This window comes from Seriola dumerili, unplaced genomic scaffold (genome assembly GCF_002260705.1).
Source record: "Seriola dumerili isolate Sdu_G_001 unplaced genomic scaffold, Sdu_1.0 BDQW01000138.1, whole genome shotgun sequence".
NCBI classification, from domain to species: Eukaryota; Metazoa; Chordata; class Actinopteri; order Carangiformes; family Carangidae; genus Seriola; species Seriola dumerili.
In genome coordinates, this window is record NW_019174393.1 from 425,719 (window position 1) to 438,962 (window position 13,244).

At 43.9% G+C, this 13,244-nt stretch overlaps 1 protein-coding gene across 1 annotated transcript in view; it reads right to left on the reverse strand.

Annotated features, from left to right (window-relative positions):
* The window catches only part of trhde (thyrotropin releasing hormone degrading enzyme), a 146,113-nt gene that overhangs the window by 101,688 nt on the left and 31,181 nt on the right, over nt 1-13,244 (reverse strand). Inside the window, exon 4 of the mRNA XM_022749080.1 lies at nt 6,004-6,130. Within this exon, the coding sequence (XP_022604801.1) occupies nt 6,004-6,130 (127 nt within the window). The remainder of the gene's footprint in view (nt 1-6,003; nt 6,131-13,244) is intronic.

Sequence of the window (13,244 nt, forward strand, 5' to 3'; positions counted from 1 at the left end):
ACCCTGCAGCTGTTACATTTCAGAATATGTCTCGGGCAGTTGCATGGCAGTGATAATATGTTTTTTTTTTTGTTTTTTTTGTGTTTTTGTCATTGGTTCCAGCTGTTATTTTTCCTGGGAAAGATTTCTGGGCGAACTCCTGGGAAATAAAAGCATCTTGACTCTCAGCTTCCAGCCCAGGTGTTTGGAGTTTTACCGACAGTTACAGCAGTATTAACAAGCGTTTTAACACAGTTCGTTAACGGCAGGTGTCGTTAGGGTTCACGATCTGGGGACTGTGATTATAAACAGGAGAGTTCATGTCACCCTGGATGGCGGAGGTGGACATATGGACATCCTTAGGCTCGTCGTCAGTGAATCTGACTGATTCTTTATTGTTATGATCTGGATCTTCATCCGTCTGCACCGAGCACTTTCCCTCTGTCCCTTTAAATTTGTATCTCAGCTCATCATTTCTCTCTCGCGCTCTCAGGGGAGCTCGATGCCCTGCATGACAACAGATGGAGCCCTGAGGCTCTGGGACCACACACACACACACACACACACACACACACAGCTGGCATCAGTGGGTTGGGGTAAGGAGGTAAGGTGTGGTAAGGACTGATGTCAACATCAGTACGAATGCCACACTTTCTCTCAGAGAATCTATGGTTATGTGCGTAGATGTAAATGAACGAAAAGCAGATTTGTGCATTCAGACACACACACACACCGACACACACATCCTTGTCTTACTGTATTTGTGGGGACCTGTCATTGATGTAATGCATTCCCTTAACAAACAACCAATTAAAGGGATCCAGCATTTCTGTCCCCACATGGATAGTTGGCTTTTTGGACCCCATGAATATGGTAAAACAAGATCACACACACACACACACACACACACACACACACACACACACACTGTTGGAAGAAAACCAGGAAATATCTGTCGAGATCTAAAACAGATCCAAGAAGAGAGAGAGATTTTGCTGACCACAGTTCACACTTGGGTTTTGAGCTAATTTGAGTTTCAGAGCACTGAGGTGGGAGGAGGACGTGGGGGGAGGGGCTGGTGGTGGGGGGGGGGGGGGTGTACAGTTTGAGTACCACTCCATTCATCCATCTCTGCATTAGACAGTCTGACTCTAGTTCAGGATCATGATGAAAATACGCAAAGCGACGCAAACACTTTTTTTCTACCAACTTCCTTTATCGACTCCTGGCACACTGAAGCATGATGGGAGGTGTAGTCCCTCCTGAGAACGGGGTCCCCTGACAACAGGGAACTAAAGGATCCTGAACCACGCTCTACAAGATTTACTGAGCCTGACCAATCAACCAGCAGCGTTCGAACCATCCCTCACCTTAAATACTGCTTCCACAAAACACCTTAAGTTTCCTATTTAAGTCTGACACTTGAGGTTTTATTTCTCCTCAGCTGAGGGAGTTACTTAAGGGTGTTGCACAGAATCTCTTAAAAGGTTTCCTTAGTTAAAGAATAAAGTTGAGCAGCAGTGAAAGAGATTTTACAGAAAGACTTGAAACACCTCGACTGAACCTGACCAGAGAGGTCATGCGACATAAAACCGTAGAAGTTAGTTACGATCATAAAGCTGCGGAAAGTGAAGGGAGTCAACTCTAGACGGTAGGAAAGATCATGAACTGACTGCTCGTCAAATCAATTCCTCATCGTTAACGGCGTCTCCTGGTCGCGTTCTTCGCCATAAACTCGGCCATGTTGCAGCTTAGATAAGAGTCAGAGGTATTTTTTAGTTTTTCTTCAGTGTGGTCACTAAGTTCTTTTGTGCAACAGTTTAACTGACTTTAAGTGACTCCTTAAGTAAAAGAACAAGATAAGAGGAAAACCTTTAATACTTCAGGGAACATTTTAAGGAAACCTTAAGGTTGTTTTGTGCAACCAGCCACAGAATCAGACACTTGAACCAGCTGCTTCACCCTTCACCTCCCTGAAGAAACCAGAGCCTCCATGGATGATCTACCCTGGTCTCTGAACACACGAAGGCTCACTTCAGTTCAGGCAGCATCGAACCACCGTACATCACCCTCCATGTTTGTGCTGTATCTCTGCTTCTCAGTCTCTTCATGTTTCTGCACCAAAAATCTATTGATCGACCGCAAACTGTACAGAACCAAGAGGTGTGACTGTATCACATCTGCTTTCCCGCCCTTACACCAGCTCCCAGGCAGCGTTAGAATCCATTTTAAGGTTTACTAATTTTTTTATTGATTACAGTGGACATGGTCTTCACAGTCCAGCCTGCCTGGGGGAATGTGATCGGCTGATTTGGGATCATTTCTGAAATCTCTTCATAAAAACACACTGTTGTGTGAGAGCTCACAGGACTGGTCTTTTATGTGTAAAATCCAAAGATTTTATAATTGATTTTCTCCCTTCCTTGTGTGAACCAGTCTGTAACCTGGGTTGTGAAAGTTTTCTATAAATAATGATTCACATCATGATTATATTAGGAGGAACAAAGCGTCTGTCCCACAGACACTGCAGCAGATCAGAAAGGTTGAAAATATCCATCTCTGTAGGACGTCGATGTTGGCACACTGGAGGACCAAACGTTCTGGCTCCATCCCTCGTATTGTTGCCACTCTTGGCTCAGTTTTCAGAAAGTGGGCCTGGGTTGACTCGGAGGGAGAACCAGCTCCAGTCAGCTGCACACGGGCCGAGGTTTGGGCCAACATTGGTGCCTGGAACCGGACCGTCGCACTTGGGTGGAATCCGGTGCGTCATCCATCGCGGGAGTCTGGCATCAGTCCAGCAGCCAGGTGTGGAAGGTTTACTGAAGGGCACGACTGAGCAGAGGCATTTTAGTGACCTGAGTCTGAAGCGTCCGGACTAGTGACACCAGGTTCTGTTGTGGTTTTCAGAAGCTCGACTTTTTCACCACCAGTTCTTGTTCACCTGCATGAGGTTGAGATGACTGCACATGTGCAGGAGTGACTCCACTAATCTAAGAAACTCCTAAAAAAAGTATAAACCACTCTAACAAAAAAGCATTTCTTCACATGTGAAAGAACCTTTTGAAAATGAACCTTACGTGGAATCATGCTGGAGAAAATGTGGACAAAGTGTGGGATCACACGCAAACATTTTAGAGGTGGACGTCCCCCTGGATCCACTGTTATTATTGTCAGGAGCTGAACCTAAAGGGATGTCTGACGTAGATCAGAGGTACATACTGCGAACACTTGCCAAGAAAATAATAACAGTGACTTGGAAAGATACAAAACCACCAACCTCTCGCTTTTTATACAAGGATGGACAAACATCCCAAAGACGCGTCAAAGGTACGAATTACACAACTTCCAGTTAGGACTTCCAGAATAAAACCAGAGCGGAAACATGCAAATCATTATTAAAATTGTCATGCGATCTTTTTGCCAGATCTCCCACCCCCACAGTTTCAACATGGTGCTTCCCATCAACACGGACCAGCACATATTGAGTGTGAAGCATTGAAGCTGTGTATATTGTTGAGTTATTTATTTGTCACAGTACTTGACAAGTGGAGCTCATTATATAGAGTGTTATCTAATAATCCCGCCACTAACACTGCAATAACACCTGAGACTCTGACTTCCTGACAGTTTGACATCTTGGAGAAACAAGGTTTTCACCTGACATCTCTGTGCGACCTGGTCTGGTCCACAGGATGTGACCTCACTTTTAACCCAGCGCGGTTGATGCAGCTGATATCGGTGTAAAGGTCAGGAAGTAAATGTCAAAGCTAATCTGAGCGGATAGAAACAAACAGCCAGTTTGACTGAAAGAGAATTTCTAACGTGACAAATGAATGTGGACAGGAAGGAGGTGTCTGACATATACAATATGGAGCCACAGTGATCACATTAACTTGTTTGGGCGTGGAGAGGAAAAAAGGAAATGCACCGCGGTGACACGGCTAATTGATTCTGGCAGGACAGAAGTGTAAAACACAAACAATTATGACGACACTAGAAGAAGAAGGAGAAGAAGGACAGGGAGATGAAATACGATTGTTCTGACATGATTCATTAACTGGGACAGGAAAGAAGGGAGCGTAAACACCACATGTGGAGGCACGGAGCTCGTTGTTCATATTTCAGGGGGAAGAGCTGCTGCTGAGACGCTGGAAGTTTTACAGTGTGAAGGGAAACCTGTAGTCCAGAAAGAAAAATGATAATGTCTCTAAAAACATTCACTGTGTCCCTTTGTTGTACTGCAGAGTGATATATGCTGTAAAGTCTAATGGGGACTAGGATGGAGGGATATACCAGACATCCCAGAATGAGGACGCTGCCAGGCAACAGCTGATGGCTCCGTTCGGCTGCAGGAACTTTTCCACGAAGAAGGATTTTTTTTTGACAGAAGGGGCTTGGTTTTGGGTTTAAATTCTCAGGCCCAAAAAGACTTGAACGGGTAACTACACCCCTGAAATCCACTACAACCCTCCCTCACATATTTAAAGATGCAAATGAGAAGGGGAGGAGCAACGATTGTCAAAGTCGTAGCCTCGTGACTACGAAGCGTGTGATGTGGAGGGTCAGGGAACACGCTCAATGCTTTGTGACTTTTAGAAACCAGGAAGTTACGAGCATTGAGGAACACGTGCTTCCCAGCCAGGTTCATCACTTTTTAGAAACACTTCCGTTGTGTTGTGAGTATTTACAGCATATGTGTTGTGAATTTGATGAAGATGTCTGATGAATGTGTTTGTGTTTTGTCTGTTTGCATGTGTGTTTTCTTAAGCTGCAGTGCGTTGAGCTTCAGGGCCACCGTACCTTCCTGCCAAACAACGTCAAATTCCTAAAGCACATCAATATCAATACGGAACCAAAATGAACAAAGTAACTCATCACCCTGACTGACACACTGATTGTCGGGTGCCTTTGTGTTCTTTCACCGTAGATAGCCTTGGTGCCCACATGACGCTCGCCGCTGCAGCAGGAAACCAGGAGGGGAGGGAGGGTAGAGGGCGCCGCCCGGGAGCACCAGTCTCAATCAATACATCTGCTCAGGGGGGCAGGCTGAGCGCAAACCGGAATTTATTTATTCATTAAACAAAGGGAAAAAAAACACCCCAGGAAAAGGGCACTTTCCCCCCAGGAGGCCAAACGGCAGGTGCTCCAGCCCCTCTGAGGTCTGCGTGTGCAGGTGCACGGCGCTCACGCTCCGGCTGAAACGACCCTTTTCATCACGTCCGCTTGAACTGCCACACGTTCTCGTTTCCCCGCGTCCATTTTACAACAACTGCCTCTTGAACTTTTCTTTACTGCCGCAGCTTCAGTTAAAGTCCTCTGAGTGCACTTCAGCCATCGTTGCCAAAGAAATACTTTAAAAAATAAAATAAGCTGTTACGATTATACAATGGGCAAAAGCTCACTTGCGTTTCCTTCAGTTTCCTTTTAGCTAATTATGTAACCAGCGACTAATAATGAGCAGGACAAAGGGACCGAGCTGGCACAACAAGGTGCAGCACTCTGATACCTCACTGCTGAGCATGAGCACATCTTTGTACAAAAAAGCTTTTATCTAAATAAGCTCTCAGATGCTCCGGTGTTTAATGTCTGAACACAAACGGCCTCAGAAGAACTGACTGAAGGTTCAATTCCCAGACCTAATCACACTGTACAGCCCCCTGACTCGCAGGCTGAAAAGGAGGACAGAGTGTTTTCTCTGCCTGATATGAGTACAAATTGATGAACCCAAACGTAATTGTTCGAAGGACAAAGAGTTGGCTGACTTCCCAACAGCGGGCAGCACAGGAAGGGGAAGTTGTCTTTTCTTTCCTAAAATGGATCAGCAGGGGGATAGAAAAGTCAACAGTGTGGTTTTTTATTTTACGAACGCTGACAGGAAATCAAACATCAGAGGAACACAGTGTTTCTTACTGCCTTTGACTGAGTCTGAACACACTGAAGGGGATCCTGCCGAGACAGAAGGACACAGCCAAAAACAGCAACGTCAAAGGAGGAGGAGGAGGAGGAAGACGGCGGCGACCTTACCTAGCTTGGGCAGCGAGTACTGGACTTTAAAGTAGTCCTGGTAAAATCCCAGAAGCCTCTTGGTGATGTGGAGGGCGTAGTCCCCTGCCCCGCTAGCGATGGCGTCCGGCCGGGCGTACAGGCGGATCTGGAGATGAAGAGAAAGAGAAATGGAATCAGGCTGATTTTAAAACACAAACACAGAGAGAAGTAATGGAGTTAGTGTCTGATCAGCTCCAGAGAAAACAGAGTGGAATTCAGACTTCCCTTAAAAAAATCTATACAGAGAAGGAAATTAAATCTGGTGGAGTTTATATTCAAATCTACAAGGAGACAAACAAAACGGAGCCGAGTGTATCTTAAAGTCTACAGAGGAGGAAACGCAATCAGGTTGAGTTTAAATTCAAATCTGCAGAGAGACAGAAATTAAAATTGAGGGAACTTTTCTTTTTTTTTTGTCCAAATGTTCACAGAGACAAAGAGAACTGGAATCAGGTCGGCGTTCGGCAGGTCAAGCCCACAGAGAGAGAGAAACTCAATCAGGCCGAGATCATGTTCAGCTCTCCAGAAAAAAGTAATGGAGTCAGGTTGAGTTTTTGTTCGAATCTACACAAAGAAAAATGGATTTACAGCCGAGAGCAGGAAAACAATCGACTTTTAAACACAGAGGGAAAAAAAAAGGCAAAGAAAGTTAAAGGTTCAGCTTTTGTTGGATTCCGATATTTCTCACACTCATGTTGTAATATTCACAGCTCTCAGGCCGAGTGTGTTCTCATTACTGGAGCTGCAGCTTCATTCATTTAGACTGAAACCGCTGCGGCTAATGAGGAGTGTGTACCAGCTCACACGCAGACCACAACTCATCTGCCAAACATTCCGATCAATAATCAATACCGCCGTGTCACGTGACCGCCCCGCGCCTATCAGCGCGCTGCGGTAGCGCGGTGGCCTCGCTGTTGACCTCACTGAAAGAACAACAGGGTCACATGGTGACAGCGTGTGTGCCCCTGAAGCGCCACGAGTTCCTCTCACGTCACTGGTTGGTGGGATGTAGACGATTTGAAATAATCATCAGCTGTTTGTTACAGATGAAAATATGTCGTACGATCCGACAGTTCACTTTTCTGTGCTGAGGGTAAAAGTAAAATCAAAGCGACATCTTCCTCAGTGCAACTTGTTCCTATTTGCTGAATGTCACAAAACTGCAAAGAGAGCAGTGACAGAAACCTGACTTCACCCTCTTCACTCTCCGTGTATCACTCCACCAGACTAGACAAAGAGCTACTGGCAGTGTGGGAAGTGTTACTTAGCTCCCATTAAAATACATTTTAAAATATTCAATATGACAATATGATGTGAAGAAATTACTGTGTTTACAAAGTTCACCATCTTAGTTTAGTCTAAACTTTGCTCGTTAGTGATAAACACAAAATACCGCTGAGGCTGATGGGAATGTGGAATGATCACTGAAGTTATGACGGTACATCCTGAGGAGATCGTGAATGTGTGACCCAAGTTTCAAGGCCGTCGGTCAAATAGATGTTGAGACATTTCGTTCAAAACCACAAAAGGTGAATCATGTGGCGGTGCTAGAGGAAAAGTCAGGGGCTCATCGAAGTCATGAGATTCATCCTCTGGGGACCATGAATGTCTGTAAAAAGATTCATGGCAATACATCCGATAGTTGTTGAGATATTCAAGATTTGGCAAATTATCTGCTACTGACTTTTCATAAAAAGCCAGGTGATTACTTAGGTCATTGAGAATCATCCTGTGGGGACCATGAATGTCTGAGCAAAATTAAAAAAGCAATAAATCTGATACTTATTAAGGTATTTTAAATTTGCCGGGTCATCTGTTCGATATTTCACCAAATAAGAGAAAGGTTTGACCTGCTACTGACACTAGATAAAGTCAGATGATTACTGAAGTAATTGATCCTCTGGGGATCATGAATGTCGATATTGAGATATTTAAATTTGCCAAATCATCTGGTTGATTTAACCAAATGCAAGAACAGATATTTAAGTCTGGACCAAAGTGGTAGATCAACAGACATTGCCATCCTTAGATCCCAGCTGCTAACCCGGCTAAAACCTCCAACACAATAAAACTAACATGAACCTTTAAACAATTTTTACATGTTGGTTTTAAAAACTCAACATTTAACAGGAGTTCTTTTTCCAGAGAACAGACGGAAACGTGCTGCTTTGGGATTCTCTCTGTTTACCTGCAGAAACCCCCCATGAGCATTTTCTGTTTGCCTGTCAAGCCTTGGCAACGTCACAGAAAATAAAAGTAAAAACAAAAACTACTTTTATAGATATTTTTAACTGGCCTTGATACCAAGTTAGTATTTGTTACTGTGGTATCAATCTGCCCGTCTCTTGTGATTCTGCAGCTCTGTCAGAAACGTTTCACTTCAGTGACTCCCAACTGATCCTTTAGACGGATCCTTTCAGGCTGACGGACAGACTGACACACATCTGCTCCATTGGAGTCGATTTTCTAGGGGAAAAAACTGTCTCTGTGCTCAAAGCAATTTGGCAAGTTCGCAAGGGAAAATGAGCTACTGCGACTGACTGATCCAATCGACGTCCATGGGGTTGATGTTAAGTGTGCTAATCTCAATCTATAACATGCTGTCAAACGGCACTCAAAGAAACATCAAGGGCTGTTAGCATCTGTTAGCATCACTACATTATTCTGTATGAAACTATTGGACAGAGTAAACACTGGAATGAATTAGCTCTATTTAGAGTCTGAGCATCAATGGAGTGGAAAGTTGAGATGGTTTAACTTTTCAAGCTTGTAGCCTCGAGCCCAAACTAGCGTTTATTAAGTGACATGTGAGGACAGTAGCATTCCCCAACACCTATAAACAGAATTCAATGTGTAACACCTGTGGAGTGACCTTTAAAGTCGCTGGGGTGTAATTGCTGGTTGACACTGTCTGATTTCACAGCATCACTGTGGGAACATCCAGTGTGAGCTGTGGATGTTAAGTTGCGACAACACTTCTTTAGCTGTGATAAAGCTTCCAAGGCCTTCATAAGTGTGTGTGATGTGAAATCTTTCAGAAAGCAATGTCTACTTTATAGGTAGAGTCTAAAGGTCTGTGTCCATGTGTAGTGTGATTATAGATCAGGTCTAGCTTCTATATTAATACTGTGAAAGTATCAAAGCCTCAGTCCACAGAGAAATGCACACAGCCTGTATTCAGAAACTGAGCCTTAAAACCAGCCGTCAGGACTTCTGGAACTTTGTGATGTCACAACAAAGCAGTCACCAAGCCCCGCCCACCTGGACCCACCATCCAAACCTTTGCAGGCTTTGGTTTCTCTGAGAGTTTTTACCTGAAATCTGCTTTATTTTTATTGGATCACTCAGAAAACAGTCAGCCAATCAAAAGAGAGGCTCAGAGCCTCCTCTCTTCTGATTGGCTCACCGACCTGTTGTTACTAGAGCTGCAGAGAGAAGCCTGAGAGAGGAGATGTAAAACTACAGATGGTTTTTCAAATATATCTTCTTGCGGATCAACACTTCAAAATAAAATACAGGATAAGTGTAAAACATGGGACCTTTAATGAATGTGTCTTTATATCTGCTGAGAATCTGTTGAAATGTTTGTCAACAGGCTGCCAGCCCTCCTCTCCTCTCTGTGTTTGCGTGATGGATGGAGCAGTTAATCAGTCTGATCCACCAGACTAATTATACACACACACACACACACACACACGTCAGCTGACGGACAGACGTTACTATGGCGACAGGGGTGGTGGTGATGTCACTGATCAATATGCATTCATCAGCCCCCTGTGAATGAAAGAAGAATAGATGTGCCTGGACACAGCTTCAGCTCTTCAGATCATCAGAGGGAGAAACCAGCTCGCTGTCAGCTGAAGGACGACAGACACGAGCTGTCATGGTTCGCTGGTCTGCGGGTGTGATACTCGCTCAGGGTGCGAGAGGTCCTGGGTTCAAATCCTGGATAAGCCCTTCATTTTTTATTGTATTTACCCTTCGGGGGGATCTATAAAAGTACATCTTATCTCATTAATTATACCACAATACACACACACACACACACACACACACACGACTCGTATCATTTTTCACATAAAGACAGGAAGCAACTAGACACACAGTCACATCATGATGTAATGCTGCTGTATCACTGCCATATCACACACACACACACACACACACACACACACACACACACACAGGTAAACATGACTGTCCCAGTAATGTCACCCTGCCTTCACTTCCAGTCTAATAAACTCTGTTTGCACACAGCTGTAAAAACACATTGGGCTCTCGACAGAGTGAATCTGGTTCTGCCTGGTATCAGTGTGTGTGTGTGTCTGTGTGTGTGTGTGTGTGCATGTGTGTGTGTCGCACAAAAGTTAAACTACACAAGCAAAAAAAAAAAGCTAAAGAGGCTGAACATTAAATTTAACAGCTGATGAAGAGTCAACACAAAGTATTGAGTAAACCTGGGGGATTCATTTACTCACTTCCTTCACTTGAGAAAGTTTGTCGGTTGGTTGGTCCAGACTGAAATAATATAACAGCTGTCTGATGGACTGCAATGAAATTTTGTGCAGATGTTCATGGTCCCCAGAGGATGAATCCCAGTGACTATGGTGATCCACTGACTTTACCTCTAGTACCACCATGAAGTTCAGTTTTGTGGTTTTGAACAAAATGTCTCAACATCTATTCGACCAACAGCCATGGAACTTGGTTCACATATTCATGTTCCTCTCAGGATGAACCGTCACAACTTCATCACCATTTTTTAGCAAAGGTGGTTGAACAGATTGGCCAATGATTCCTGGCTTATCTGAACCCTAGGAAGAGGATCCAGTATAAAACCTCTGCCAAGATAACAAGTATCATTATAATAAGACTGTGAATGTGTAATTCTTTGTGAAGATATTTGTGAATATAATATTTTTTGCTCTCTAAATGATCAGTTGTGTTGATTTCTCCTGTTGGTGTAATTGAAGTATACAGTCATTATTGATACAGTGAGCCTCCGACAGTTTGGCTCGACACAGTCTGGGTTAAATTCTGTTGGATAATCTTTGTTATCCTGTGGATTAGAGTTTTGTTTTGCCACAGAAGGATTTTATTTTGTAAGACAGGCTGCTGCTGTGTAAAAGAAGGATTATTGATGTCCACTTGGAAAGTAAAGCATCAAACTGTTCATCCGACTGAGAGTGGATTTGTAACCCTTCAATTTGACATGGACGCATCGTAAAAAAATTAATTCTGTAACGGCTACAATTAAACTTTTGGTTTATGAGTGTGTGGTTAACATGCTGACTTTAAACCCGTGTCTATACTTATGCAAAAATCACGTACACATTTCTCGGTGGCATTTGAAGGAGCATTCGAAGGAGGACGGACTTGTCGCACTGTGATGCAATCTGTCTTCAAATGCATCTTTCCAAGGATGCGACGACTGAACTGAGACACATCTGATGTTTATACATATTAAATCAACATTTCTTATCTCTCTCTCTCTCTTTGTCCAGTCTTCAGACCCACACTTCCATTAAAACCGTAATGTTTCTGCTTCTCAGCCCAAAAAAACAAAACAAAATGGTGATTACAGATCAAAAGCTCAACCGAATGGAAATTCATATGAAATTCTGATTTGATAATATCCTGTCAAAACCCAACTCTAATTACCATCATCACAAATACCAGCACTTCTACAGATACAAGTCAAGAAAGGTCAGATTTTATTTATCACAGCCAAATATCACAAATCACACGTACAGCTACTTAGATACGACAGGGAAGAACTCCCCAAGAAAACCATTTAATAATGGAAGAAACCTCATGGAAGAGCGGCTGAGGAGGGATCCCTCTTCCAGGACAGACACACATGCAATACAGCAACTAAGCAGATTCACAGTTCGGTCAATCCGAATGACAACATCATAGATTATAAACATATATGAAGGAAAAGATGTCGAGCAAGTTCCAGGTGCTGCCAACAGATCCTGAGCCACACACACCAACACAAACACTGATGCTATTAATATTAATGAAACCTAATATTATTGGCAATGAATAAACACTACCACAAACACTGAGACTATGCTAATGCTTCATCGCGATCCCGCTCCTCCTCTTCGGTCCCGTCCTCCTTTCCTCTCGTCTCTCCTCTCATTTACTCCCCAGTTCCCCCAGCAGGACTGATTTTTCAATAAAAATTCAAACTTTTTTTAAAGCTCTTCTCCTCTTATTCCCCACATTCTCCTCCCTCCACCAGAACTCATCTCGGAGCATGGCAGCCAGCAGAGTGAATATTTGCTCAGAAAGTGGAGGCTTTATTGAAATCGTAGCTCCTTTCGGTGGACTGGCAGCAAGCTGCTGAATTGAGAATCATCTCCTGAGGATTCCTGAAACGCCTGCAGTCATGTTCTCCCAGGTGAGGAGAAACCAGGGAGCATTACATTTTTCAATGGGGGGGGGGGGTGTCTGTTTGTGTGCATCTGTGTGTGTGTGTGTGTGTGTGTGACATTCTCACTTCAAAGTATCAGCATATACACATTCACTGTGTCCCCCAGGACTGAAATGTGCTGCTTCAAAATATGCTGCTTCAACTGCACTAAAACCACGGCATGGTGGCTCGGTGATTAGCACCGTCGCCTGACAAGAACAAGGTCCCGGGTTTAGACCCGACCCGGCGAGTTTGTATGTTCTGTCAGTGTCTGCATAGATTTTCAAAAACGTGAAGGTCGGCTGAGGTGGGACGTTCAAATTTCCCTCAGGTGAATGAATTTGAGTGTGAAAGGTCGCTGCTCATGTTTCTTAGCTTTACGACAGACTGTTCTTTCTCCTCTCGACCCAACCAGTCGAGGCAGACGGCCGCCCCACCCTGAGCGAGAGGTCATCAAATCAAGACATGAGGAGTCACTAACACGTCTTCGATCGCAAGAACGGACCTAAAGAACTGAATTAAAACAGTTACTCTGACTCTGTCCAGCGTTTCCATGAATCAGAGGATTGTTTCCTGCACTTATATTCACGGATGAGTTCAGTTTAGAGCCACAGCTCGAAGCCTTATACACAAGTGAGGGACCGTGTTTACACTGAAGTTGTTTATGCGGCTAATACCACGTGTATACGATACTGGAACATCACAAAGGTCTACAGCCACGCCAGCAGATCTCTGTACTTCATCCTCTTAGGACCATGAACATCTGTACCTGCAGTGGATAAATTACACCTTCTACCTG